Genomic DNA, 25,314 nt, shown 5'->3' with positions numbered 1-25,314 from the left:
GCATCTGTCCCCCCAGCCCCCTGCCAGCTCCCTGAGCCCGTCACCCCCCCGGCCCCGCCCCAGCGCTACCCCCCGCGCCCCGCTGACCATCCACGCCAGGCCCGTCCCCCTGCACCCCCTGCTCCCCGCTGACCGTCACCGTCCACGCCAGGCCCGTAGACCTTGACCCCGGAGGTGTCGAGGGCCGGCTCCACCTGCAGCGTGCTGGGGAAGTGGGGCACGGGCTGCCCGCCGTACTTGATGGTGATGGTGTAGGTGCCGGAGCAGAGCGGGGTGTAGGCGATGGTGTAGGTCCCGTCGCCGTTGTCCTGCACCCGCACCTCGGCCTGCGCCCCCCCCTCCGAGATGATCTCGATGGTGAGCTCGGCGCTGCCGGCCCGTGAACAGTCCACGTGGAACTGGCCCGTCTGGCCGGCCGTGGCCCGCTCCAGCCCCGGCCCCGAGCAGGTCACCTTGGAGGGGTCGAAGCGGGGCTGGACGGCCGCCCGGAAGGGGGAGCCGGGCACGTGGGCGCCCGCAAACAGGATGTTGATGTTGTAGTCGCCCGGCTCCGTCGGCAGGTAGGAGACGGAGCAGGTGCCGTCCCCATTGTCCAGGCACTCGATCTTGGCCTCGCAGGGGCCCTCCACCGTCAGCCCCAGGCCCCCCGTGCCGGCCCCCTTCGTGTCAATGGTGAAGGGGGCGGGCGAGCCGGCCTGGCCGCCCTTCAGCCCTGGCCCGAAGGCTTTCACCTGCGGGGAGAGGGCGGGGTGAGGGCCCTGAGCTCGCCCGAGCACTGCCCCCCGCCCGCCTCGCCAAGGCCCCGCCCGAGCCGGGCACTCCACGCCCAGCCGCCCCGCCCGCCTCGCCAAGGCCCCGCCCGAGCCGGGCACTCGTACGCCCCAGCCCCGCCCCCCGCCCGCCTCGCCAAGGCCCCGCCCACGCCGGGTACCCATCCGCCCGAGCCGCCTCCCGCCCGCCTCGCCAAGGCCCCGCCCTCGCTGGGTACCCGTCCGCCCCAGCCCGCCCCGCCCGCCTCGCCAGGCCCGCCCTCGCCGGGCACCGTGCGCCCAGCCCGCCCCGCCCGCCTCGCCAAGGCCCGCCCTCGCTGGTACCCGTCCGCCCCAGCCCGCCCCGCCCGCCTCGCCAAGGCCCGCCCTCGCCGGTACCCGTCCGCCCGAGCGCCCCTGCCCGCCTCGCCAAGGCCCGCCCACGCTGGTACCCGTCCGCCCCAGCCCTGCCTCGCCCGCCTCGCCAAGGCCCCGCCTCGCCGGTACCCGTCCGCCCGAGCCGTCCCTGCCCGCCTCGCCAAGGCCCGCCACGCCCGGGTACCCGTCCGCCCCAGCCCGCCCCGCCCGCCTCGCCAAGGCCCGCCCTCGCCGGTACCCATCCGCCCGAGCCGCCCCTGCCCGCCTCGCCGAGGCCCCGCCCACCCCGGGTACCCGTCTGCCCCAGCCCGCCTCCGCCCGCCTCGCCAAGGCCCCGCCCTCGCTGGTACCCGTCCGCCCCAGCCCGCCCCGCCCGCCTCGCCAGGCCCGCCCTCACCGGTACCCGTCCGCCCGAGCGCCCCTGCCCGCCTCGCCAAGGCCCGCCCACGCCGGGTACCCGTCCGCCCCAGCCCTGCCTCCCGCCCGCCTCGCCAAGGCCCGCCCTCGCCGGTACCCGTCCGCCCCAGCCCGCCTCCGCCCGCCTCGCCAAGGCCCCACCCACGCCGGGTACCCGTCCGCCAGCCCGCCCCGCCCGCCTCGCCAAGGCCCGCCCGAGCGGGTACCCGTGCCCCAGCCCGCCTCCGCCCACCTCGCCAAGGCCCCTCCCTCACGGTACCCATCCGCCCGAGCCGCCTGCCCGCCGAGACCCGCCCACGCCGGGTACCCGTCCGCCCAGCCCGCCTCCGCCCGCCTCGCCAAGGCCCGCCCTCGCCGGTACCGTCCGCCCCAGCCCGCCTCGCCCGCCTCGCCAAGGCCCGCCCACGCCGGTACCGTCCGCCCCAGCCCGCCCCGCCCGCCTCGCCAAGGCCCGCCCTCGCCGGTACCCGTCCGCCCCAGCCCGCCCCGCCCGCCTCGCCAAGGCCCGCCTCGCGGGTACCCGTCCGCCCCAGCCCGCCTCCCGCCCGCCTCGCCAAGGCCCCGCCCTCGCCGGGTACCCGTCCGCCCGAGCCGCCTCCCGCCCGCCTCGCCAAGGCCCCGCCCGAGCCGGGTACCCGTCCGCCTGAGCACCGCCCCCCACCTGCCTCACCCAAGCCCCGCCCCTCACCAGGTTTCCATCCACCCGAGCACCGCCTGCCTCGCCAAGGCCCCTCCCCTCGCCAGGTACCCGTCCACGCCCCGCCTGCCTTGCTAAGGTCACGCCCCACTCCCATCTCACCAGGTAACCGTCTGCCTCAGCACGGACCCCCACCCACCTCCCCGCGGTCTTCACCTTTGGGCAGGGGAAGGACTCTAGACCCCCAGCAAATGGGCCGGGGGTGTCCCACCTCCCAGGTCCCCCCCGGCAGGGCTGCCCGTGGGGGGGTAGCAGGGAACACCCACCTTGGAGGGGTTGGTGGGGGGCACGGCCTCCATGGGGAAGGGGCTGCCGGGCACGGGGGCTCCGTCGTAGGTCACCTGCACCTCGTAGGGCCCCTCCTCGCGGGGGATGAATTTCACCACGTTGTTGTCGGGGCTCAGGCCTGGCTCCACCTTGCAGGGCACCGGCTTGCCCGCCGGCCCCGCGATCTTTGCGGCCACCTTGCCTTGCCCGCCAGCCCCCTTGGACTTGACTGTGAACTCCTGGTCCTTGCCCACCTCAACTTCTGCACAGAGAGGGAGAGGCCTGAGCCCGGACCCAGGCGTGTCCGCCAGCCCCCTCCCCATGGCCGGGCCCCACCACGGACCCCACCCCCACCCTGCCTGCTCTCAGATGTCACCGCTCCATAGAGGAGCCAGGTTTTCCCAGCCCCCCTGTGCCGAAGTGGGGGCTTTTCTTGGGTTTTCTGTGTTTCCCAGGGGGTTGCATGCAGGGGGGTGGGACTCAGTGTCCCGGGGTGTGACGGGTTTAACGAGGGGAGGGGACAGGGAGTTTGTTGGGACACAGGACGGGAGAGGAACTCGGGACCCCGGCCGATGGCCTGGAGGACGGAGACCCCAGCGACTGGGGACCCGGGGACCCAGCTCAGGAGTCGCAGCCGGTTCTGGCCAGTGGGGGACAATGGGCTGTGGGGAGAGGACCCCGGTGACCTGCCCAGCTGGCTCCAGCCAGAGGGGGGCTGAGAGGAGAGGAGAGGGGGCCCAGGCCACCCCGTTTACGGCCCTGTTTCCCTGGAGAGAAGCCAATGGACAGAGGGGGCCTGGGGCCGGGGGTATCAGATGCCCTGTTGGGAAGCAGGGGGGCTCGGGGCTGGAGAGGGGGAGCAGGCACTGAAAGGGGGACCCCCACAGACTGCACGGGGCCACGAGTGGGCACGATCTGTGAGTCCGTGACACCCCCGACCAGCGCCGCGCTCGCCCCCTTAGCTGCACCCAGGCTTGGGGCAGGCTCGACCCCCAGCGCCCCCCCCTCCGGTCCCCAAGTGCTGGTTGTGTCCCCTTAGCTGGGTCAGGTGGCCCAGCCCTCCCCGCCCAGGTACGCACTGTCAGCCAGGCCGGTGATCTTGATCTTGCTGAGGTCCAGGCTGGGGGCCACGCCCACGCTGAAGGGGCTTTTGGGGATGTGGTCTCCGCCGTAGGTCACGGCCACGCCCAGGTTACCCTGTGTGACGAAGCGGGAAGGTTTGTATTGTTTTCTCTGTGCGTGCCTCAGTTTCCCCGTGTTACTCACGTCTCTGGGTGGTGGGACAGAGGTGCATGACCGTCGCAGCAACCCCTAGAGGACAGGGGTGACCGCGACAGGCACAGACCATGGCTGGCCACTGAGGGCTGGGGAAAGCTTCCGTGCGACGTTGGCTAGAGCTGGGGGGGCACAGCGGGTCCCTCACTCCCAGAGGGAGCAGAGACCAGAGCGAGGGGACTCCCTGGGGGGGCCAACGGCAGAGCCAGGTTGCTGGAGGAGGTGCCGGCGGGGCCCAGAGTTTAACCCCCCTGGGAGAGTGCACCCCGAGAAGGGCCCGTCACACTGCAGGGGGCTCCTCCCAGGGGCCGTACGGAGCCCAGGACACCCTGCAAGGGGAGAGGGGCCCCCCAGAGAGCCACGCCCTGCCGGCTCGGGGGGATGGAGCCGGGGGCCCCCATACCTGCTGCACAGGGGTGTATTTCACTGTGTGGGTCCCGTCGTGGTTGTCAATCACCTCCGAGTCCCGCACCGCCTCGCCCTTGGCTGGGCCGGTGAACTGCACGTCCAGCGGCGCCCGGCCCCCTGCCTTGGCGTTCACCGTGAAGTGGGTGGGTTTGCCCAGCTCCACGCCTGCCGGGGGGAGCCCATGGGGGTCAGGGGATGTACTGGCCCCCCTGCGCCCCTTCATCCCCCGCTGCCTCGCCCCCTTCCCCGCTGCCTGCGCCCCCCTTCCCCCGCTGCCTGCGCCCCCTTTCCCCTCCTTCCCCCTGCTGCCTGCCCCTCCCCCGCTGCCTGTGCCCCCTTTCCCCTTCTTCCCCGCTGCCTGTGCCCCTTTCCTTCATCCCCGCTGCCTGCGCCCCTTCCCCCCTCCTTCCCCCGCTGCCTCGCCCCTTCCCCCGCTGCCTGCGCCCTTTCCTCCTTCATCCCCGCTGCCTGCGCCCCTTCCCCGCTGCCTGTGCCCTTCCCCTCCTCCTTCCCCTGCTGCCTGCCCCTCCCCCGCTGCCTGTGCCCCTTTCCTCCTTCCCCTGCTGCCTCGCCCCTTCCCCCGCTGCCTGCGCCTTTCCTTCATCCCCCGCTGCCTGCCCCTTCCCCATCCTTCCCCTGCTGCCTGCGCCCCTTCCCCCGCTGCCTGCGCCCCTTTCCTCCATCCCCGCTGCCTGCGCTGCCTTCCCCCTCCATCCCCTGCTGCCTGCCCCCTTCCCCGCTGCCTGTGCCCCCTTTCCCTCCTTCCCCTGCTGCCTGCCCCTTTCCCCTCCTTCCCCTGCTGCCTCGCCCCCTTCCCCCGCTGCCTGCGCCCCTTTCCCTCCATCCCCGCTGCCTGCGCCCTTCCCCCGCTGCCTGTGCCCCCTTTCCCCTCCTTCCCCTGCTGCCTGCCCCCTTTCCCTCCTTCCCCCGCTGCCTGCCCCTTCCCCCGCTGCCTGCGCCCCCTTTCTCCTCCTTCCCCGCTGCCTGCCCCTTCCCCCGCTGCCTGCGCCCCCTTCCCCCTCCTTCCCCCGCTGCCTGCGCCCCTTCCCCCGCTGCCTGCCCCTTCCCCTCCTTCCCCGCTGCCTCGCCCCTTCCCCCTCCATCCCCCGCCCCCGCTGCCTGCGCCCCACAGCAAGTCAGAATTTCCTCTCTTGCCCAGACCAGCACCCTGCCCCCCAGACTCACCGGTCCGGTTCAGCCCAGGCCCTTCAGCCTTGACCTTGCTGGCGTCGTGGGATGGGTCCACCTTGATGCGGATGGGGCTGGTGGGGGTGGCCTAAGGAGGTAGCAGGGAGTCAGAGAACCGTGAAGCCGCCCCCACCACTCTGAGCAGGACAGCTCCCCTCTGCAATGAGCCCCCCCAGCGCCCCCAAGGCCCCCCAACCCCCATAAGCGGGGAGCCCCCGGCGCTCCCAGGGCAGACTGTGACCAAGGGGGTGTTAGTCATCTTGTTATGTTGCATGTGAGTCTCTGTCCTACACTAATAAGGTGTGTGCCTCGGTTTCCCCACGTACTGCACCAAGCTTCGGTGGTGGGAATTGGGTGCAGGTGAGGCTGCCCAGCTGCCTGCAGGTATGTAACTGGAGACCCGGGGTGTGGGGGGGTGACCAAGTGACACCTTTTGCCGGGAAGCAAGAGGTGTGTCGGAGGTCGGTTGCTGGAAGCTAGGCAGTCTGCTTGGGGGACTGGAAGAGAGGGAGTCCAAGGGTCTGGCCCGGGACTCCCCAAGATGGGCTTGGCTGAAAGTCACTGATTTCTGTGAGACCAAGCTCTGTTCTACGCCAGCGAAGGCACCGTTCTGTTCTACGTGCCAGCTGAGCGCCACGTCTGGGGGGCAGGGCCCTCTGGCTGCCCCAGGACCCCACCACGGGAATTGCTGGGGGAAGCGCGCGGTGGGGCAGGGGATGCTGAATGCTCCGAGGTCAGAGCGAGAGAGGAGGCTCCCCCAGAGTCCTGAATGGCTTCGACTGGGGACGTTCCAGAGCAAGGCCCGGGGACTCTGTGACTCGGAGCCTGCCCCATAGGAGAGATTGATGAAAAGCAGCCGGATGGTGCCCCGGCACCCCCACCCCCACCGGAGCATCTCCCCCCTCACGTTGCGCCCTTCCCAGCCCCTGCTCCCCCCAAATATGGGCAGGGTGCGGTGAGTGGAAAGCACCGTCCCCCCCCGCCCCCGCTTTCCCCCGGCACGGCAGACCTGGTCCGCGAAGAGCACCATGATGGTGTAGGTGCCGGGCCCGCGGGGCGTGTAGCGCACGGTGAACGTGTCGTTGTCATTGCGGATGATGTCGAAGTCGATGTCGGCCTCGGCCGGCCCCACCACGCCTGGGGCGCACTTGATCCCGATGCTCACATCACCTGGGCGGCGGGAGGGGACACAGCAGAGCCATCAGCTCCCCGCAGAGCCCCCCTGCCCTGCCCCCCGCTGACCTCTGCCATGCCCGGGTCACCCTCAAATCCCCAACCCACCCCCCACAACTCCCCCTGTCTGGTGGGCGCGGGGAGACCCGTTAGACCCCCCCAGCTCCCACCCCGCAGCCTGCCCCCAACCCCCACCCATCAGCCCCTCGGTTCACCCCCCACCCCAGCTCCCACCCCGCAGCCTGCCCCAACCCCACCCATCAGCCCCTCGGCTCACCCCCGGCTCCCACCCCGCAGCCTGCCCCAACCCCACCCATCAGCCCCTCGGCTCACCCACCCGCCCCGGCTCCCACCCTGCAGCCTGCCCCAACCCCACCCATCAGCCCCTCGGCTCACCCCCGGCTCCCACCCCGCAGCCTGCCCCCAACCCCACCCATCAGCCCCTCGGCTCACCCCCGGCTCCCACCCGCAGCCTGCCCCAACCCCACCCATCAGCCCCTCGGTTCACCCCCCACCCCAGCTCCCACCCCGCAACCTGCCCCCAACCCCCACCCATCAGCCCCTCGACTCACCCCCCACCCCGGCTCCCACCCCGCAGCCTGCCCCCAACCCCCACCCATCAGCCGCTCGGCTCACCCCCGGCTCCCACCCTGCAGCCTGCCTCCAACCCCAGCCTGGCCCCAGGAACCCAGCTCCCCTCCAGAGGCCCCCAGGCCCCCCAGGCTCTCACCCTGCCCGGCCTCCGCACAGTCCACGGTGAAGTAGGTGGGTTCATGGGCCTTGAGCCCCGTCTTGGCCACGCCGGGGCCGTACACCTTCACCTTGTGGGGGTGGCTGCCGGCCCCCACGTTCACCTGGGGAGAAGGGAGAGGTCAGATGGGGTCCCCCCCGAGCTCTTCACCTGGGGCCAGCACCCCAACAGAGAAGGGGGCCCAGAAGGCCCCAGCTACAGGGTCGGGGGTGTGTGCTTGGCATTATAATGCCTATTGCTGTTGTAATACACACAACCCTCCCTACCCCACCCCCCAACATCGTATTGCCCCCCCCACACACTCCCAGAGTCAGGGAGAGAACCCAGGCGTCCTGGCTCCCTGTTAACCCACCAGCCCCCCTCCCTTCCCAGAGCCGGGGAGAACCCAGGTGTCTGGGTCTCAGTGCAGTGGGAGGCAGACAATGGGGGGGGGCTATTTCAGCGAGTCACCCCCATCCTGGCGGCAGGCCTGGCCGGGGTCACCAGGCCTCCGGTGCATTATGGCCCAGAGGCTTCCTGCCGCCTGCGATCACTAGGCCCAGCCTGTTACCAGGGTAACCCCCCCAGTGCATTATGGGACACGTGCTTCTGGGAACCCCCTGTACCCCCCCAGCCCACTGCATTATGGGACAAAATCCTTGGATAGTCCAGGCCTGGCCTGGGATCACTAGGCCCAAGCTGTTGCTACGGGCAACCCCCACCCCTGCCCCAGTGCATCCTGGGACAGAGGATCACTACACAGCCAAGGCCTGGGATGGCTACACCCAGGTAGGTCCCCTCCCCTGCCCCAGTGCATTGTGGGACACGACCCACCCGGCAAACCCAGCCCCAGTGCATTGTGGGACACCCCCATAAACCCAGCCCCAGTGCATTGTGGGACACCCCCATAAACCCAGCCCCAGTGCATTGTGGGACACCCCCCATAAACCCACCCCAGTGCATTGTGGGACATGCCCCCCATAAACCCAGCCCCAGGGCATTGTGGGACATGCCCCCCCCCGCAAACCCAGCCCTGGTGCATTGTGGGACAGGCCCCCCCATAAACCCAGCCCCAGTGCATTGTGGGACATGCCCCCATAAACCCACCCCAGTGCATTGTGGGACACCCCCCCACAAACCCAGCCCCAGTGCATTGTGGGACACACCCCCCCCCGCAAACCCAGCCCCAGTGCATTGTGGGACACGACCCACCCCACCCACCCCGCAAACCCAGCCCCGGTGCATTGTGGGACATGCCCCCCCCCCGCAAACCCAGCCCCAGTGCATTGTGGGACATGCCCCCCCCGCAAACCCACCCCAGTGCATTGTGGGACACACCCCCCCCCGCAAACCCAGCCCCAGTGCATTGTGGGACACACACACACACACACCCCCACAAACCAAGCCCAAGTGCATTGTGGGACATGCGCCGCCCAAGCACCAGGGCATTGTGGGACACACGATCGCCCCCGCCCAGCCCCAGTGCATTGTGGGACACACACCCCCCCGCAAACCCAGCCCCAGTGCATTGTGGGACACACACCCCCCCGCAAACCCAGCCCCAGTGCATTGTGGGACACACACACACACACACACACCCCACAAACCAAGCCCAAGTGCATTGTGGGACATGCGCCCGCCCCCCCCAAGCCCCGGGGCGGTGTGGGACCCACGATCGCCCCCGCCCAGCCCCAGTGCATTGTGAGACACGCCCCGCCCCCAGCAAACCCAGCCCCAGTGCATTGTGAGACACATGCCTCCCCCCCCAAACCCAGCCCATTGTGGGACACACACACACACACCCACAAACCAAGCCCAAGTGCATTGTGGGACACACGCTCGCGCCCCCCCCCCGCAAACCCAGCCCCAGTGCATTGTGGGACACGCGCCCGCCGCCCAGCTCCCAGCAGAAGGTCCCCCCACGGGGCACTCACACGGTAGGGGCTGTTGGGGATGTTGACGCCCCCCCAGGACACCATGGCCGTGTGTTTCACCGGCTTCTTGGGTACATAGGAGCAGCTGTAGGTGCCGTTGCCGTTGTCCTTCACCGCCACGTCCACTGGGGTGCCCTCCGCATCCTGGGGGTAGAGCGGGTCAGTCGCCAGCCGGCCCCCAGCCCTCCCTCCTCCCCGGGGGGGGCAGAGCGGGTCAGTCGCCAGCCGGCCCCCAGCCCTCCCTCCTCCCCGGGGGGGGCAGAGCGGGTCAGTCGCCAGCCGGCCCCCAGCCCGCCCTCCTCCCCGGGGGGGCAGAGCGGGTCAGTCGCCAGCCGGCCCCCAGCCCTCCCTCCTCCCCGGGGGGGGGCAGAGCGGGTCAGTCGCCAGCCGGCCCCAGCCCTCCCTCCTCCCGGGGCAGGCGGGTCAGCCGCCAGCCGGCCCAGCCCTCCCTCCTCCCAGGGGCAGAGCGGGTCAGTCGCCAGCCGGCCCCCAGCCCTCCCTCCTCCCGGGGGGGGGGGCAGAGCGGGTCAGCCGCCCGCCGGCCCCCACCCCGCCCTCCTCCCCCGGGGGGGGCCGGGCGGGTCAGCCGCCAGCCGGCCCCCAGCCCTCCCTCCTCCCCGGGGGGGGCAGAGCGGGTCAGCCGCCAGCCGGCCCCCAGCCCTCCCTCCTCCCCGGGGGGGGGCAGAGCGGGTCAGTCGCCAGCCGGCCCCCAGCCCTCCCTCCTCCCCAGGGGGGGCAGAGCGGGTCAGTCGCCAGCCGGCCCCCAGCCCTCCCTCCTCCCGGGGGGGGGGGCAGAGCGGGTCAGCCGCCAGCCGGCCCCAGCCCTCCCTCCTCCCGGGGCAGGAGTCAGCCGCCAGCCGGCCCCCAGCCCTCCCTCCTCCCCGGGGGGGGGGGGGGGGGCACAGCGGGTCAGCCGCCAGCCGGCTCAGCTCCCCACCCTCGGGTGCCCTCTGCATCTTGGGGGCAGAGTGGGGTCAAGCCCCCAGTCCCCCACTTGGCACCTCCATCAGGATGCACCTAGCCGCCCCCTGTCTGCACACAGCCGTGCTCCCCAGCCCTGGGCCACCCCCATCTGGCACCCCCCTCCTCACCTGCACCTGGACCTTGAGAGGGGCCTTCCCGCCGTTCTTGGCATCCACTGTGAACTCGGCTGGTTTGTTGATGGCGACACCCGTCTTCTCCAGCCCAGGCCCGTGGGCTTTCACCTGGGTGGGAGGGGACACAGGTGAGAGAGGACCCTGCCCTCATGTCAGCCCCACTCCCAGCCCTAGACCCTGCTCCCCTCCCTGGGCCGGAGAGAGAACCCAGGAGTCCGGGCTCCCAGCCCCCACCTCCCAGAGCTGGGGAGAGAACCCAGGAGTCCGGCTCCCAGCTCCAGCTCCCGTCCAACCCACCAGCTCCCGCTCCCCTCCCAAGCCGGGCGCCCACCCCCAGCCCTGGCCGGCGGTACCTTCTCGGGGTGCAGGTCGCGGGGGGCAGGGCGGATCTCAGCCATGAAGGGGCTGTGGCGAATGTCGGCCCCATTGCACAGGACGTGCACGGCGTAGTCACCCGGCTCCTGGGGCCAGTAGCGCACGTCGCAGGAACCGTCCCCCCGGTCGTCACACTCAATCCTGGCCTGGGACGGGCCCTCCACCGAGAACCCTGCGGGGGAGGGAGCGCGGGGGGTTGAGACCAGGGCTCCCGACCCCTCCACCGCCCCCCACACCCAGGCCCCCCGGGAGGAGACCAGCCCCCCTGGCCCCTACCTCTGTGGAGGTGGGGTCCCCATGAACGCCCAGCCCTTCCCCTCCCCGGGACCCCCCCACCTCCCGCCCCACCCCAAGATGGGGACCCCAGGAGCACCCAAAGCCCTGCCACCCCGATTGAGATCCAGGGGCCCTGCCAGGAGCAAGCCGCCCCCCTCGACCCGGCATTTCCCAGACCCCCCCGCAGCCGTACTGCCTGGTGAGACCAAGATGGGGAATCCAGCTCCTCCCCCCCCAGGTCCCCCCTCACCCAGCGTGCCCACGTCGTCCCCAATGGCCTCCACCACGAAGTCGGCCGACTTGCCGACCACGCCGCCCTCCAGCCCTGGCCCCCAGGCCCGGACCTTCTGGCTGCCGCACTCGGGGCCGACCTTCACCTCAAACGGGCTGGGGGGGGGGACAGGAGAAGAGCAGGTCACAACGGGGTCCCCGCGGCACCGCACCCGCCATGTGTCCCTCCCCCCAGGGCATCTCACACACACACACAGAGCACGCATTGGGGCATCGCCCAGGTCCCCACCCAGCACCGGGGCATCCCGGCCCCAGCCATCCCAGCATGCACCAGGCCCCACATAGGTACCCAGCCCGCGGGGTGCTCACCTGCGTGGCACCTGCTGCCCCCCCCAGGTGATGGTGACCGTGTAGTTCCCGGGCAGGCTGGGGAAATACTCGAAGGCAAAAATCCCATCGCCCAGATCCTTCTGCTTCACGCTCTCCGGCCCCTCTGTGGGGAGACGGGGTCAGTGGGGGGCAGCCCCCCAGCCCCACCATGGGGCAGCCCCTCCCCCCACAGTCCCCCCCCCTCATGGGGCAGCCCCTCCCGCCACAGGCCCCCCCAGATCCTTCTGCTTCACGCTCTCCGGCCCCTCTGTGGGGAGACGGGGTCAGTGGGGGGCAGCCCTCCAGCCCCCCCATGGGGCAGCCCCACCCCCCACAGTCCCCCTCATGGGGCAGCCCCTCCCGCCACAGGCCCCCCCCGATCCTTCTGCTTCACGCTCTCCGGCCCCTCTGTGGGGAGACGGGGTCAGTGGGGGGCAGCCCTCCAGCCCCTCCCATGGGGCAGCCCCTCCCGCCACAGGCCCCCCCAGATCCTTCTGCTTCACGCTCTCCGGCCCCTCTGTGGGGAGACGGGGTAAGTGTGGGGCAGCCCCCCTGCCCCCCCCATAGGGCAGCCCCACCATTGCTGCCTGCACGCCTCAGCCACTCCCCCGGCAGGGGGGCTGCACTCACTTGGGCCCTTGACCGTGACCTTGAGCTCCCCACTGCCGGCGCCTTTCGTGTAGACCTTGAAATCCGCCGACTCCTTCACCCGGAGCCCCTTGGGCTGCAGCCCCCGCCCTGTGGCCCGGCAGGCGCTGGGGCTACAGGCTGGGGGGGAGGGGAGACAGACCGTGAGAGGGACCCAGGCGTCCGGGTGCTCCCCACCCCCACCAGGCATTGGGGTTTCAGTCTCAAGTGAGAGAGGAACCCAGGCGTCCGGGGCTCCCGCTCCCCAGTGACGCACAGCAGGGGGGAGAAAGACAGCAAGAAGGACCCAGGCGTCCGGCTGCACCCCACCCCCACCAGGCATTGGGGTTATTTGCTAGGCAGTGAGAAAGGGGACCCAGGCATCCGGGGCCACTCCCCCCCTCCAAATGCAGGCTCTCTGGGCCCCAGCCCCCCTCCCAGGGGAGGGGGCACCCGCCCGCAGCCCTCCTCCCGCCCCCAAGCTCACACAGTACCATTAGCCCCGGGCCGGCCTGGCGCCAGGGTGAGGGGCACCAGCCGAGGATCCGGGACGGCGGCTCATCGAGAGACAGACAGACAGAGAGAGAGCTAGGACAGCTGGGAGCACAGCGGAGAGAGGAGAGAGAGGGGGGTTACCGGGGGGGCAGACAGAGCGGGGACCCCCCATGCCCCTCGAGGGAGACCCCCATGCCAGGGGGCAGAGAGAGAAAGAGAAGGAGAACCCCCCACATCCTTGGGGAACCCCCGAGATGCCCTGGGGGCCCCTTGCTGGGGGGCAGAGAGACAGACAGACAGCAGAGACCCCCCAGACTTGGGGCATTGTGGGAGACCCGCCCTGCCCAGCCCGGCCCCCCGAGCTCACCCTGCCCCACAGCGACGGTGTAGGGGCTGCGGGGGATGGGCGTGCCCCCGAAGGTCACGTGGACGGTGTAGGTGCCCTCGGCGCCTGGGCGGTAGGTGCACCGGTGGGTGCTGTCGCCCTTGTCCTCCAGCTGCTGCTCCACTGTCCCCTTCCGCCCGCTGGGGTCCAGCACCGTCACCTCCACCTCGCCGGCCCCCGCGCCTGGGGGGGAGAGGGGTCAGCCCCGGCCCAGCCCCCCATGGGATCCCCCAGCCCCTTCACCTCCCCCTCCCCCTCCCCTCCACCTCGCCGGCCCCCGCGCCTGGGGGGGAGAGGGGTCAGCCCCCGCCCAGCCCCCTCCCCTCCACCTCCACGGCCCCCGCGCCTGGGGGGGAGAGGGGTCAGCCCAGCCCCTCCCTCCACCTCGCCGGCCCCGCGCCCGGGGAGAGGGTCAGCCCCGCCCAGCCCCCTCCCTCCACCTCGCCGGCCCGCCCGGGAGAGGTCAGCCCGGCCCAGCCCCTCCCCTCCACCTCGCCGGCCCCCGCGCCTGGGGGGGAGAGGGGTCAGCCCCACCCGGCCCCCATGGGATCCCCCAGCCCCTTCACCTCCCCCTCCCCCTCCCCTCCACCGCGCCGGCCCCCGCGCCTGGGGGGGAGAGGGCTCAGGCCCCGCCCGGCCCCCCTTGGGACCCCGCACTCACCGGCCGTGAAGACCTCGAAGGAGGTGACTTTGTTGGCAATGTTGCCCGTGGGCTCCAGGCCGGGCCCCTGGGCCGTCACTCGCCCGGCGTCGCCCAACGATTTCCCCACCGTCACCTCGAACGGGCTCTTTGCAATGTGCTGCCCCGCGAACAGCACCGTCACCTGGGGAGAGCGCGGTTACAGCGGGGGGGCTGGGAGCCCGGACGCCTGGGTTCTCTCCCCAGCTCCGGGAGGGGGGGCTGGGAGCCCGGACGCCTGGGTTCTCTCCCCGGCTCCGGGAGGGGGGGCTGGGAGCCCGGACGCCTGGGTTCTCTCCCCGGCTCTGGGAGGGGAGTGGGGGCTGGTGGTTAGAGCAGGGGGGGCTGGGAGCCCGGACGCCTGGGTTCTCTCCCCAGCTCCGGGAGGGGGGGCTGGGAGCCAGGACGCCTGCGTTCTGGCCTGGCTCCCGGGAGGAGGGGGCTGGGGGTTAGAGCAGGGGCTGGGCGCCCGGACGCCTGGGTTCTCGCCCCCGCCCCGGGAGGGGGGGCTGGGAGCCAGGACGCCTGGGTTCTCTCCTGGCTCCGGGAGGAGGGGATAGTGGTTACAGCAGGGGCTGGGAGCCAGGACGCCTGGGTTCTCTCCTGGCTCCGGGAGGAGGGGATAGTGGTTAGAGCAGGGGGCTGGGAGCCAGGACTCCTGGGTTCTCTCCCAGCTCTGGGAGGAGTGGGGCTGGTGGTTAGAGCAGGGGGGGCTGGGAGCCAGGACTCCTGGGTTCTCTCCCCGGCTCTGGGAGGGGAGTGGGGGCTGGTGGGTTAGAGCAGGGGGGGGCTGGGAGCCAGGACTCCTGGGTTCTCTCCCCGGCTCTGGGAGGGGAGTGGGGGCTGGTGGTTAGAGCAGGGGGGGCTGGGAGCCAGGACGCCTGGGTTCTCGCCCCAGGACTGGGAGGGCTCTGAGGGCTGGTGACTAGATTGGGGGGGGGGAACAAGGGAGTCTCACCTTGTGGACCCCCGTCACTTTGGGAATATACGAGACGGAGAAAGTTCGGTTCTTGTCGTTGTTTGCGATGACCTTGGCCTATGGGGAGAAACTGCATTAGATTGAGAGCCCCCCCACCAGCGCCCCTCACTCCCGACCCGCAGCCCCTGCCAGCCTGGCCCTGCCCCCCCCAGCTCCGCCGGTGCCCCTCACTCCCGACCTGCAGCCCCTGCCAGCCTGGCCCTGCCCCCCCCAGCTCCGCCGGTGCCCCTCACTCCCGACCCGCAGCCCCTGCCAGCCTGGCCCTGCCCCCCGCAGCTCTGCCGGTGCCCCTCACTCCCGACCCGCAGCCCCTGCCAGCCCGGCCCTGGGCTCCCACCTCTTCTCTGTGCCCAGCTGGGTCCTCCACGTAAACCAGGACGTCGCCCTGGCCGGCGCTGATGGTCTCCACGGTGAACTCGGCCGTTCTCTTCACCATGTTCCCGGTGGGCTCAATACCTGGGGGCGGAGTCAGCCCGGGAGGGGGCGGAGTCAGCCCCCCGCCCCGCCCCCGGCACAGGCAGAGGCAGTGGGGATACAGTCATGGGGTGAGGAGGGGCAGGGGACTGGAGAGCCCCAACGAGGGAGGGGCCTGGCCCCCCCTGTGAGCAGAAGGAGCAGGGAGGGTCCCCCCAGAGGGGGCAGAGGGAGAGGCTGGCCCAGGGGGGGCGCCCCCCCCCCGTCTGGGCTGCCCCCAGGACTCACCGGGGCCGTAGGCTCGCGCCTTCTTGGGGTTCAGCTTGGGGCGCAGGGGGGCACCCGGCTTGAGCTTGGCCTTGGGGAACTGGGACAGGTAGGTCATGACCGAGTGCTCGTCCACATTGGGGTCCACGATCTCCTCCGGGGTGATGACCTGCCGCAGGGACGGGGGTCAGACCTGCCTCCGTGCCCCCCGGCTGCCCCACGTCCCCGGGACACCGCTGCCCCAGCCCCCAGGGTACCCCCACCCCCAGGCCTGCCCCACGTCCCCTGGACACCGCTCCCTCAGCCCCCCGGCCTGCCCCACGTCCCCTGGACACCGCTCCCTCAGCCCCGGCCTCCCACGTCCCTGGACACCGCTCCCCACCCCCAGCCTGCCCCACGTCCCTGGACACCGCTCCCCACCCCCGGCCTGCCCCACGTCCCCTGGACACCGCTCACCCAGCCCCCCGGCCTGCCCCACGTCCCTGGACACCGCTCCCCACCCCGGCCTGCCCCACGTCCCTGGACACCGCTCTCCCAGCCCCGGCCGGCCCCACGTCCCCTGGACACCGCTCCCTCAGCCCCCGGCCTCCCCACGTCCCCTGGACACCGCTCCCCCACCCCCCGGCCTGCCCCACGTCCCCTGGACACCGCTCTCCCAGCCCCCCGCCTGCCCCACGTCCCCTGGACACCGCTCCCTCAGCCCCCCGGCCTGCCCCACGTCCCCTGGACACCGCTCCCTCCGCCCCCGGCCTGCCCCACGTCCCCTGGACACCGCTCCCTCAGCCCCCCAGCCTGCCCCACATCCCCTGGACACCGCTCCCTCAGCCCCCAGGGTACCCCCAGCCCGCCCCCCAACCCCAGGACACCGCACCCCCCCAGCAGCCCCCCAGACACCTGCACCCCTCGCTCCAGGAACCCCCCCAGTCCCTCAGGACAGCACCGGCCCCGCACCTGGGGGATGCCGAGCCAGTCGTCAGCCTGCTGCATGGCCTCGCGGGCGTTGTTGACGGGTTTGCTGGCGTCCCAGGAGTCCCAGTCGGGGCAGAGACCTGGGGGAGCAGGGGGGGTTAGTGGCACATGGAGTTCCCCCCATCCCCCATTGGGGGCCCTGGTGGCTGCCTCCCCTGGGGGGGCCAGGGCTGCACTGTGGCCATGGCAGGAGCACAACTGGGGGGCTGATCTCCCCCCGATCTCACTTCCCTGCCCCCATGAGCCTCCCGATGGCCTGATGCCATCCGCCACAATGCCCTGGAGCCCGAAACAGTGCCGCCATGGGGCCCTGCGCCCCCTGCCCCTGCCCCCCTCCCCCGGTACCTCGTGCCCCCAGCCCCCCGCCCCGGGGCCCGGCGCCCCCAGCCCCCTCCCCCGGTACCTCGTGCCCCCAGCCCCCCTCCCCGGGGCCCTGCGCCCCCTGCCCCCCTGCCCCCCTCCCCCGGTACCTCGTGCTCCCAGCCCCCCTCCCTGGGGCACTGCGCCTCCTGCCCCGGTACCTCGTGCCCCCAGCCCCCTCCTGGGGCCTCGCCCCTCCCCCGGTCCCTCGTGCCCCCAGCCCCCTCCCTGGGGCCTCGCCCCTGCCCCCTCCCGGTACCTCGTGCTGCCAGCCCCCTTCCTGGGGCACTGCGCCCCTGCCCCCTGCCCCCGGTACCCTGCACCCCAGCCCTCCTGGGGCCCTCGCCCCTGCCCCGGTACCCTGCACCCCAGCCCCCTCCCTGGGGCCCTGCGCCCCTGCCCCGGTACCCTGCACCCCAGCCCCCTCCTGGGGCCCTGCGCCTGCCCCGGTACCTCACCCCCAGCCCCCTCCCGGGGCCCCACGCCCCCAGCCCCCTCACCCGGGGCACAGCTGTCCACCAGGGCCCCCAGGGCCCGCCCGCTCTGCCAGTCCTTGCTGAAGTTGGTGATGGGCAGCTCGGGCAGCTTGTTCTGGATCCAGCCCAGCAGCCGCTGCTTCGGCGTCTGCTTCTTGGTCTCCTCGTCGTCCTCCTCGTCCCACATGGGCATGGAGATGGAGTAGTGCAGGATCAGCGTCCAGATCAGCCCCAGGATCAGCTTCAGGTTCCCATCCACGATGGCCTTGCTGTCTGCGGGGAGACGGGGGGTCAGCACGGGGGGCTGGGCGCCAGCATCCTGCTCCTCCACCCCAGCTCCCCCTCGCCCCCCTGCACCGAGCATCCCTCTCAGCCCCCCGCCCCCGTACCCAGCAAAACACAGGAATGGGTTCTTCCGGAGGGCTGCGGGTCGGCAGTGAGGGGCACCGGCAGGGTGGGAGGGTGGGGGCTGCGGGTCGGGAGTGAGGGGCACTGGCAGGGTGGGGGTGGGGCTGCGGGTCGGGAGTGAGGGGCACCGGCAGGGTGGGGGGTGGGGCTGCGGTCGGGAGTGAGGGGCACCGGCAGAGCTGGAGGGTGGGGGCCGGGCGGGGGCTGCCGGTCAGGAGTGAGGGGCACCGGCAGGGCTGGGGGGGGCAGGGCCAGGCTAGCAGGGGCTGCGGGTCGGGAGTGAGGGGCACCGGCAGAGCTGGAGGGTGGGGGCAGGGCAGGGGCTGCGGGTCGGGAGTGAGGGGCACTGGCAGGGCTGGGGGGGGCAGGGCCGGGCTGGCAGGGGCTGCGGGTCGGGAGTGAGGGGCACCGGCAGAGCTGGAGGGTGGGGGCAGGGCTGGGGCTGCGGGTCGGGAGTGAGGGGCACCGGCAGAGCTGGAGGGTGGGGCAGGGCTGGGGCTGTGGGTCGAGAGTGAGGGGCACCGGCAGAGCTGGAGGGTGGGGGCAGGGCTGGGGCTGCGGGTCGGGAGTGAGGGGCACTGGCAGGGCTGGGGGGGGCAGAGCCGGGCTGGCAGGGGCTGCGGGAGTGAGGGGGGTCGGGAGTGAGGGGCACTGGCAGAGCTGGAGGGTGGGGGCAGGGCTGGGGCTGCGGGTCGGGAGTGAGGGGCACCGGCAGAGCTGGGGGGAGCCCAGGGCAGGGCTGGCTGGGGCTGCGGGTCGGGAGTGAGGGGCACCAGCAGGGCTGGGGGGGGGCAGGGCCGGGCTGGCAGGGGCTGTGGGTCGGGAGTGAGGGGCACCGGCAGAGCTGGAGGGTGGGGGCAGGGCTGGGGCTGCGGGTCGGGAGTCAGGGGCACCGGGGGTCCAGCCATGACCCTTCCATCAGGGGATCCACCCGGCCCCAGAGGACGACTGTTTCCCAGCCGGCCCCAAGTCCATTCATACCAGACCCCTCCCCCACCCTGCGGCTGGGCTGGCTTGGGGCCCGGATTGAGGGGGAGGGGAATTGGGGGGGGGGGCTGAGCCCACAGAGACAGAGCCCAGCCTGACTCACTCCGGGGACAGGAGCCAGGGCCCAGGAGCAGGGGCTGCAGGTCGGGAGTGAGGGGCACCAGCACCACCCCCTCTCCATGTGTCCCAGCCCCCTGCTCCCACCCACCAGCCCCCACTCCCCTCCCAGAGCCAGGAGAGAACCCAGGCGTCCTGGCTCCCAGACCCCCCGGCTACGACCCACCCGCCCCCACCCCCCTCGCAGAGCCGGGGAGAGAACCCAGGCGTCCGGGCTCCCAGCCCCTGAGCAGAGCACTGCACAGAGGAATGGTCACCCCCCAACACCCCCAAACTGTCTGTGCCCGTCCCCTGGGGGGCTGGGCAGGGGGACCCCCCTACACCCGCCGGGCACACGCCACATCAACGGGGTCAGTGTCGGCCCAGTGGGGTCCCCCAGCGCCAAGGGGTGAGGGGGCGTCGCTGTCCCTCAGCGCGGGGGGTCCTGTGCCCAGCCCCCAGCAGCACAGGGTGTCCCGGCCCAGCCAGTCCTGGCACAGGGCGGGGGGGGGATCCTGCCAGGATCTGCCCCCCCCAGTTTAGGGGATGACCCGCCCCTCCCCCCATTCCCGGAGGCTCCGCCCGACACTCCAACATTTTTTAGCCTTATATGGAGCGGCCGCCAGACACGGGCTCCTCCCGATGGATCCTGCATCCCCCCAGCGCCAGGGGAGGGGGGGCCCCCAGGCCCCGCCCCCCCAGGCCCGGAATGAGAGCAGGGAACTCCCAGCCTGGGACAGTGACTCCTACTGCAAGCGGGAACAGCGCCCCTCACTCCCGACCCGCAGCCCCCGCTAGCCTGGCCCTGCCCCCCCGCAGCCCCGCTGGCGCCCCTCACTCCCGACCCGCAGCCCCCGCTAGCCCGGCCCCGGGCCCCCCAGCCCCGCCGGCGCCCCACACCCCGACCCGCAGCCCCGCTAGCCCGGCCTGGGCCCCAGCCCCGCTGGCGCCCCTCACTCCCGACCCGCAGCCCCCGCTAGCCCGGCCCCGGGCCCCCCAGCCCCGCCGGCGCCCCTCACTCCCGACCCGCAGCCCCCGCTAGCCCGGCCCTGGGCCCCCCAGCCCCGCGGGTGCCCCTCACTCCCGACCCGCAGCCCCCGCGACCCCGGCCCCGGGCCCCAGCCCGCCGGCGCCTCACTCCCGACCCGCAGCCCCGCTAGCCTGGGCCCCCAGCCCGCTGGCGCCCTCACTCCCGACCCGCAGCCCCCGCTAGCCCGGCCCCGGGCCCCAGCCCGCCGGCGCCCCTCACGCCCAACCCGCAGCCCCCGCTAGCCCGGCCCTGGGCCCCGCAGCTCTGCCAGTGCCCCTCACTCCCGACCCGCAGCCCCGCCAGCCTGGGCCCCAGCCCCGCCGGTGCCCCTCACGCCTGACCCGCAGCCCCCGCTAGCCCGGCCCCGGGCCCCCCAGCCCCTCCGGCGCCCCTCACTCTCGACCCGCAGCCCCCGCTAGCCCGGCCCTGCCCCGCAGCTCTGCCGGTGCCCCTCACTCCCGACCCGCAGCCACCGCTAGCCCGGCCCTGGGCCCCAGCTCCGCCGGTGCCCCTCACTCCCGACCCGCAGCCCCGCTAGCCCGGCCCCGGCCCCAGCCCGCCGGCGCCTCACTCCCGACCCGCAGCCCCCGCTAGCCTGGGTCCCCAGCCCCGCCGGCGCCTCACTCGACCCGCAGCCCCCGCTAGCCCGGCCCTGGGCCCCCCAGCTCCGCCGGTGCCCCTCACTCCCGACCCGCAGCCCCGCTAGCCCGGCCCTGGGCCCCGCAGCTCTGCCAGTGCCCCTCACTCCCGACCCGCAGCCCCCGCTAGCCTGGGCCCCCCAGCCCCGCCGGCCCCCCGCACGCCCGACCCGCCGCCCCCGCCAGCCTGGGCCCCAGCCCCGCCGCGCCTCACTCCCGACCCGCAGCCCCCACCAGCCCGGCCCAGGGCCCCCAGCCCGCCGGCGCCTCACTCCCGACCCGCAGCCCCGCCAGCCCGGCCCCGGGCCCCCCAGCCCCGCCGGCGCCCCTCACTCCCGACCCGCAGCCCCCACCAGCCCGGCCCCGGGCCCCCCAGCCCCGCCGGCGCCCCTCACTCCCGACCCGCAGCCCCGCTAGCCCGACCCTGCCTCCCCAGCCTTGCCGGTGCCCCTCACTCCCGACCCGCAGCCCCTGCTAGCCCGGCCCAGGGCACCCCGCCGCTCGGCCGGGGCCCCGCACACCCGACCCGCACCCCCCGCTACCCCGGCCCCGCGCCCCAACTCTGCCGGTGCCCCTCAGTCCCGACCCGCAGCCCCCGCTAACCCGGCCCCGGGCCCCCCAGCTCTGCCGGTGCCCCTCAGTCCCGACCCGCAGGCCCTGCTAGCCCAGCCCAGCCCTGTCCCCCCCCAGCTCTGCCGGTGCCCCTCACCCCCGACCCGCAGCCCCCGCTAGCCCAGCCCCGGGCCCCCCACCTCTGCCGGTGCCCCTCAACTCCCTGCAAGAGCCTTTAGAGGCCGATGACCCTCCCAGGTGTCCCTTACAGTGTCCAGTGTTACAGTAGCCGGAGCCCCCAGCAGTGCGGAGGCGTGGCCATGCCCCCCTTCTGCACAGACTCCCCCCCACGCACCTAGCCAGTGCCTTGGGGGGAGCTTTAATTCCCAGTCAGCCCCCCCCCCCGAGCTGGGCCCAGGCTGCACCCCACTGTGGGCCCCACATTCCCCAGGCCCTAACCGCCTTCTGGTGCCCACAGCTCCCCTGAGCTGCCGGAGAAGGGGGCCTGACGAGGCGACCCCCACATCCTCCCGGCCCCCAGCCCCCTTCCTTCCGCTGGGCTCTGGCCGGGGTGAACAGCACATTCCTGGGATGAGAAACAGACCCGCCCCCCCCAGCCTTTGTTACAGGCTGCATAACGGAGACTCCCCTCCCCCAGGCCCGTGGTGCCCCACACTCCCGAGCCGCAGGCCCTGCCAGCCCGGCCCCCCACCCCCAGCTCTGCCGGTGCCCCACACTCCCGATCCGCAGCCCCTGCCAGCCCAGCCCTGGGTTCCCCACCCCCCCAGCTCTGCCGGTGCCCCTCACTCCCGACCCACAGCCCCTGCCAGCCCAGCCCTGGGTTCCCCACGCCCCCAGCTCTGCCGGTGCCCCTCACTCCCGACCCACAGCCCCTGCCAGCCCAGCCCTGGGTTCCCCACCCCCCCAGCTCTGCAGCCCCTGCCAGACCGGCCCTGGATTCCCCGCCCCCCGTCGTGCTGGGACCATCCAGTGAGAAGCGAATTGGTCTTGTGGGTTGGGGGGGGGCAGTTGCACACCTTTAGTCCTGGGGGGCTGCCCCACGCTGGGGTTACAGGGGGTGTATCTACACCCCCAACTGCTTCCTGCCCCATCTCAGAGCCCCAACCCCGAGCTCCGTGGGGAGACAGTCCAGGGAGCCCCCTGTCACATGGTGAGGAGGGGGGAAGCGTCCCGGGGGAGGTTGGGGGGCTGAGCTTGGCATGGGCCCCCCAGGAATCGTTCCCTTCTCCTGCTGTTCCGCTAGCCCCACAGGGAGCCAGGCCGCTGAGCCCCCAGATGGCCCCACCCCACAGCCTCCCCTGTCAGCACCTCTGCTAGGAGCCTAAGTCAGCAGCAGCCGCTGTGGGGGGCTCCCTGCCCCACTCCCCAGCCACAGACCCGCTCCCCGAGCTTGCCCCCCATGCACAGGCCTAGGGCTCCCCACTTCGCTCGTGTCACCAAGATCCTCACCAGGGGGCCAGGCCCACATTTACCCCCCGCTGCCACCCCATCTCTCCGTACCCCTGGCATCCCCCGTGCACCCTGGAGCCCCCTTTTCCCCCCCCAAGGGACCCCCGTGCACCCCAGAGCCCCCATTCCCCCCAAGGGACCCCCGTGCACCCCGGAGCCCCCATTCCCCCGTGCACCCCAGAACCCCATTCCTCCGGGACCCCGTGCACCCAGGCCCCATTCCCCCAAAGGACCCCCATGCACCCAGGCCCCCATTCCCCGTGCACCCCAGAACCCCACTCCCTCCCGGGACCCCCGTGCACCCAGGCCCCATTCCCCCAAAGGACCCCCATGCACCCAGGCCCCATTCCCCAAGGGACCCCCCGTGCATCCCGGAGCCCCGGACCCCCGTGCACCCAGGCCCCATTCCCCCAAGGGACCCCCCGTGCACCCCAGGCCCCATTCCCCCGTGCACCCCAGAACCCCACTCCCTCCCGGGACCCCGTGCACCCTGGACCCCATTCCCCAAGGGACCCCCGTGCACCCAGGCCCCATTCCCCAAAGGGACCCCCGTGCACCCAGGCCCCATTCCCCAAGGGACCCCGTGCACCCAGGCCCCATTCCCAGAGCCCCGGCATTCCCCGGCCCCGGCTCACCGATGGAGACCAGCTTGATGTTCTCGCGCTCCAGGAACTCCAGCGCCACCGACACGTTCTCCAGCTGCATCTGCCGGAAAGTGGGGCGCTGGTTGTACTTGCGCCCCAGCTTCTTCTGGCTCAGCACCTCGAGCAGCGCGATGAGCCGCAGCCCGTCGGCCAGGTCCGCCTGCAGGTTGGCGATGCGCTTCTGGACGCACTTCAGGTGCTCGTTGCACCAGCGGGTGAAGGTGTTTTGCTGGATTTTCTTCCAGGGCGCGTCCTCCGCCAGGTCCTTCTCCGTGGCCGGCATCTCGCCCGGAGCCGCCGCCTCGCCCGGAGCCGCGCCGGCCTGGGGCAGCCGCGCCTGGGAGCCGCTCATTATAACGGCGGGGCGGAGCCGAGCCGAGCCGGGCGGGCAGAGCTGGGGAGGAGCCAGGGGCGTGAGCGGGGGGCGGGGAGACCCCTGGGGGGCTGGGGGGGGGCGAGGAGATCCCCCCTCCCGTGGGGGCTGGGCGCGGGGAGACCCCTGGGGCGCTGGGGGGGGCGAGGAGATCCCCCTCCTGGGGCGGGGCGCGGAGACCCCTGGGGGCGCTGGGGGGGCAGATCCCCCCTCCCCTGGGGGCGGGGCGCGCGGAGACCCCTGGGGGCGCTGGGGGGGGGAGATCCCCCCTCCCGTGGGGGCTGGGCGCGCGGAGACCCCTGGGGGCGCTGGGGGGGGGAGATCCCCCTCCTGGGGGCTGGGCGCGGAGACCCTGGGGCGCTGGGGAGATCCCCTCCCTGGGGCGGGGCGCGGAGACCCCTGGGGGCGCTGGGGGGGGCGAGGAGATCCCCCCCTCCCCTGGGAGCGGGGGGCGGGGAGACCCCTGGGGGCGCTGGGGGGGACGAGGAGACCCCCCTCCCCTGGGAGCGGGGCGCGCGGAGACCCCTGGGGGCGCTGGGGCAGGAGATCCCCTCCCCTGGGAGCTGGGCGGGGAGACCCTCCCCTGGGAGCGGGGCGCGGGGGGGGGACGGGGAGACCCCCCTCCCCTGGGAGTGGGGCGCGGGGGGGGGACGAGGAGACCCCCCCTCCCCTGGGAGCGGGGCGCGGGGGGGGACGGGGAGACCCCCCTCCCCTGGGAGCGGGGCGCGGGGGGGGACGAGGAGACCCCCCCTCCCCTGGGAGCTGGGCGCGGGGACAGGAGACCCCCCTCCTGGGAGCTGGGCGCGGGGGGACGAGACCCTCCCCTGGGAGCTGGGCGCGGGGGGGGGACGGGGAGACCCCCCTCCCCTGGGCGCGGGGCGCATGGGGGGGCGTCTCCCCCGGGAAGCTGGATCCGGGGCGCAGGGAAAGGGGGACGCGGGTGGGGGCAGCACACAGGCCGGGCTCCGCCGGGCCGCGCGGAGGGGGGGCTCGGGGCTCCCCTCTCCCCGGGGTGCGGCAGCAGCACCCAGACAGACACTGACCCAGACAGACGTTGACTCACGTCCACACACTGACAGGGTCACACCCGTGACAGCCCCGGGAGCGGGGGGAGGGGAGGGGAGGGGGGCCGGGGCACCAGGGACGCGGGACCCCGCCGCGCTGAAGGAGGAGGGGTGCTGGGGACCCAGGAGATCGGCCGTGGGGGAGGGGAATTTCTCCCCCTCCCCGAGGTCCTCCAGGCGCCAGAGCCGGGCGGGCTCCCACACGCAAACCCGCCGCATTCCTGGGCTGGGAGGGGAGCTGGCGGCGGCCGGTCCCGCACGGCCCCCCCGGGCTGTGCCCCCCCATCGCTGGGCCCCTGCCCCTCGCCCCCGCCCCGATCGCCTGGGTCCCCCCCCTCGCGCGCGATCGCCTGGGTCCCCCCCCCCCCCGGTCCTGGGTCCCTCGCCCCGCCCCCATCACCTGGGTCCCTGCCCCTCGTCCCCGCCCCGCCCCCCCCCGATCGCCTGGGTCCCTGCCCATCACCTGGGTCCCTGCCCCTCGCCCGATCGCCTGGGTCCCTGCCCCTCGCCCCCCTGGGTCCCTGCCCCTCGCCCCCCATCACCTGGGTCCCTGCCTCTTCCACCCCTCCCCCCATCGCCTGGGTCGTCTCCCTTCACCCTGGGGCCTGCCTGTAACCTCCCCCCCACCCCAATGAACACTCATCAGGGCTCCCTGTGGGAGAACCCAGCCTGGGGGCAGAGCTGGGGGGAGGGTGGGACGGATCCCCAGTCACCGCAGAGCCCAGGGGGTCCTGAGATCTGGGGGGCTGAGCAGACTGCGCCCTCTGGAGGCCCATGGGCTGCAAACAGGGCCCAGTTGGGGGGTGACTGCCCTGCCCCCACACTAGGGCTGGGTCG

At 73.2% G+C, this 25,314-nt stretch overlaps 1 protein-coding gene across 2 annotated transcripts in view; it reads right to left on the bottom strand.

Moving 5' to 3' along the window:
• Nucleotides 1-23,430, bottom strand: part of FLNA (filamin A) — a 48,405-nt gene extending 24,975 nt beyond the window's left edge. Inside the window, exons 1-21 of one of the 2 annotated variants that reach the window (XM_039510603.1) lie at nt 23,032-23,430; nt 17,240-17,488; nt 16,362-16,459; nt 15,432-15,579; nt 15,067-15,185; nt 14,709-14,786; nt 13,733-13,895; nt 13,054-13,254; nt 12,195-12,332; nt 11,565-11,688; nt 11,215-11,351; nt 10,667-10,860; nt 10,308-10,421; nt 9,217-9,360; nt 7,283-7,406; nt 6,389-6,549; nt 5,377-5,467; nt 4,187-4,356; nt 3,588-3,705; nt 2,508-2,770; nt 134-731 (exon numbers count right to left, since the gene is read on the bottom strand). In XM_039510603.1, coding sequence (XP_039366537.1) covers nt 134-731; nt 2,508-2,770; nt 3,588-3,705; nt 4,187-4,356; nt 5,377-5,467; nt 6,389-6,549; nt 7,283-7,406; nt 9,217-9,360; nt 10,308-10,421; nt 10,667-10,860; nt 11,215-11,351; nt 11,565-11,688; nt 12,195-12,332; nt 13,054-13,254; nt 13,733-13,895; nt 14,709-14,786; nt 15,067-15,185; nt 15,432-15,579; nt 16,362-16,459; nt 17,240-17,488; nt 23,032-23,392 — 3,793 coding nt within the window. In that variant the 5' untranslated portion in view covers nt 23,393-23,430. The remainder of the gene's footprint in view (nt 1-133; nt 732-2,507; nt 2,771-3,587; nt 3,706-4,186; nt 4,357-5,376; nt 5,468-6,388; nt 6,550-7,282; nt 7,407-9,216; nt 9,361-10,307; nt 10,422-10,666; nt 10,861-11,214; nt 11,352-11,564; nt 11,689-12,194; nt 12,333-13,053; nt 13,255-13,732; nt 13,896-14,708; nt 14,787-15,066; nt 15,186-15,431; nt 15,580-16,361; nt 16,460-17,239; nt 17,489-23,031) is intronic. The other variant, XM_039510604.1, reaches the window with a different exon arrangement.
• Nucleotides 23,431-25,314: the final 1,884 nt, after the last annotated feature.

Source organism: Mauremys reevesii, linkage group 22, assembly GCF_016161935.1.
Source record: "Mauremys reevesii isolate NIE-2019 linkage group 22, ASM1616193v1, whole genome shotgun sequence".
Lineage (NCBI taxonomy): Eukaryota > Metazoa > Chordata > Testudines > Geoemydidae > Mauremys > Mauremys reevesii.
The sequence above is the reverse complement of the archived record's forward strand: the minus strand, read 5'-3'. Positions and strand labels throughout refer to the sequence as shown.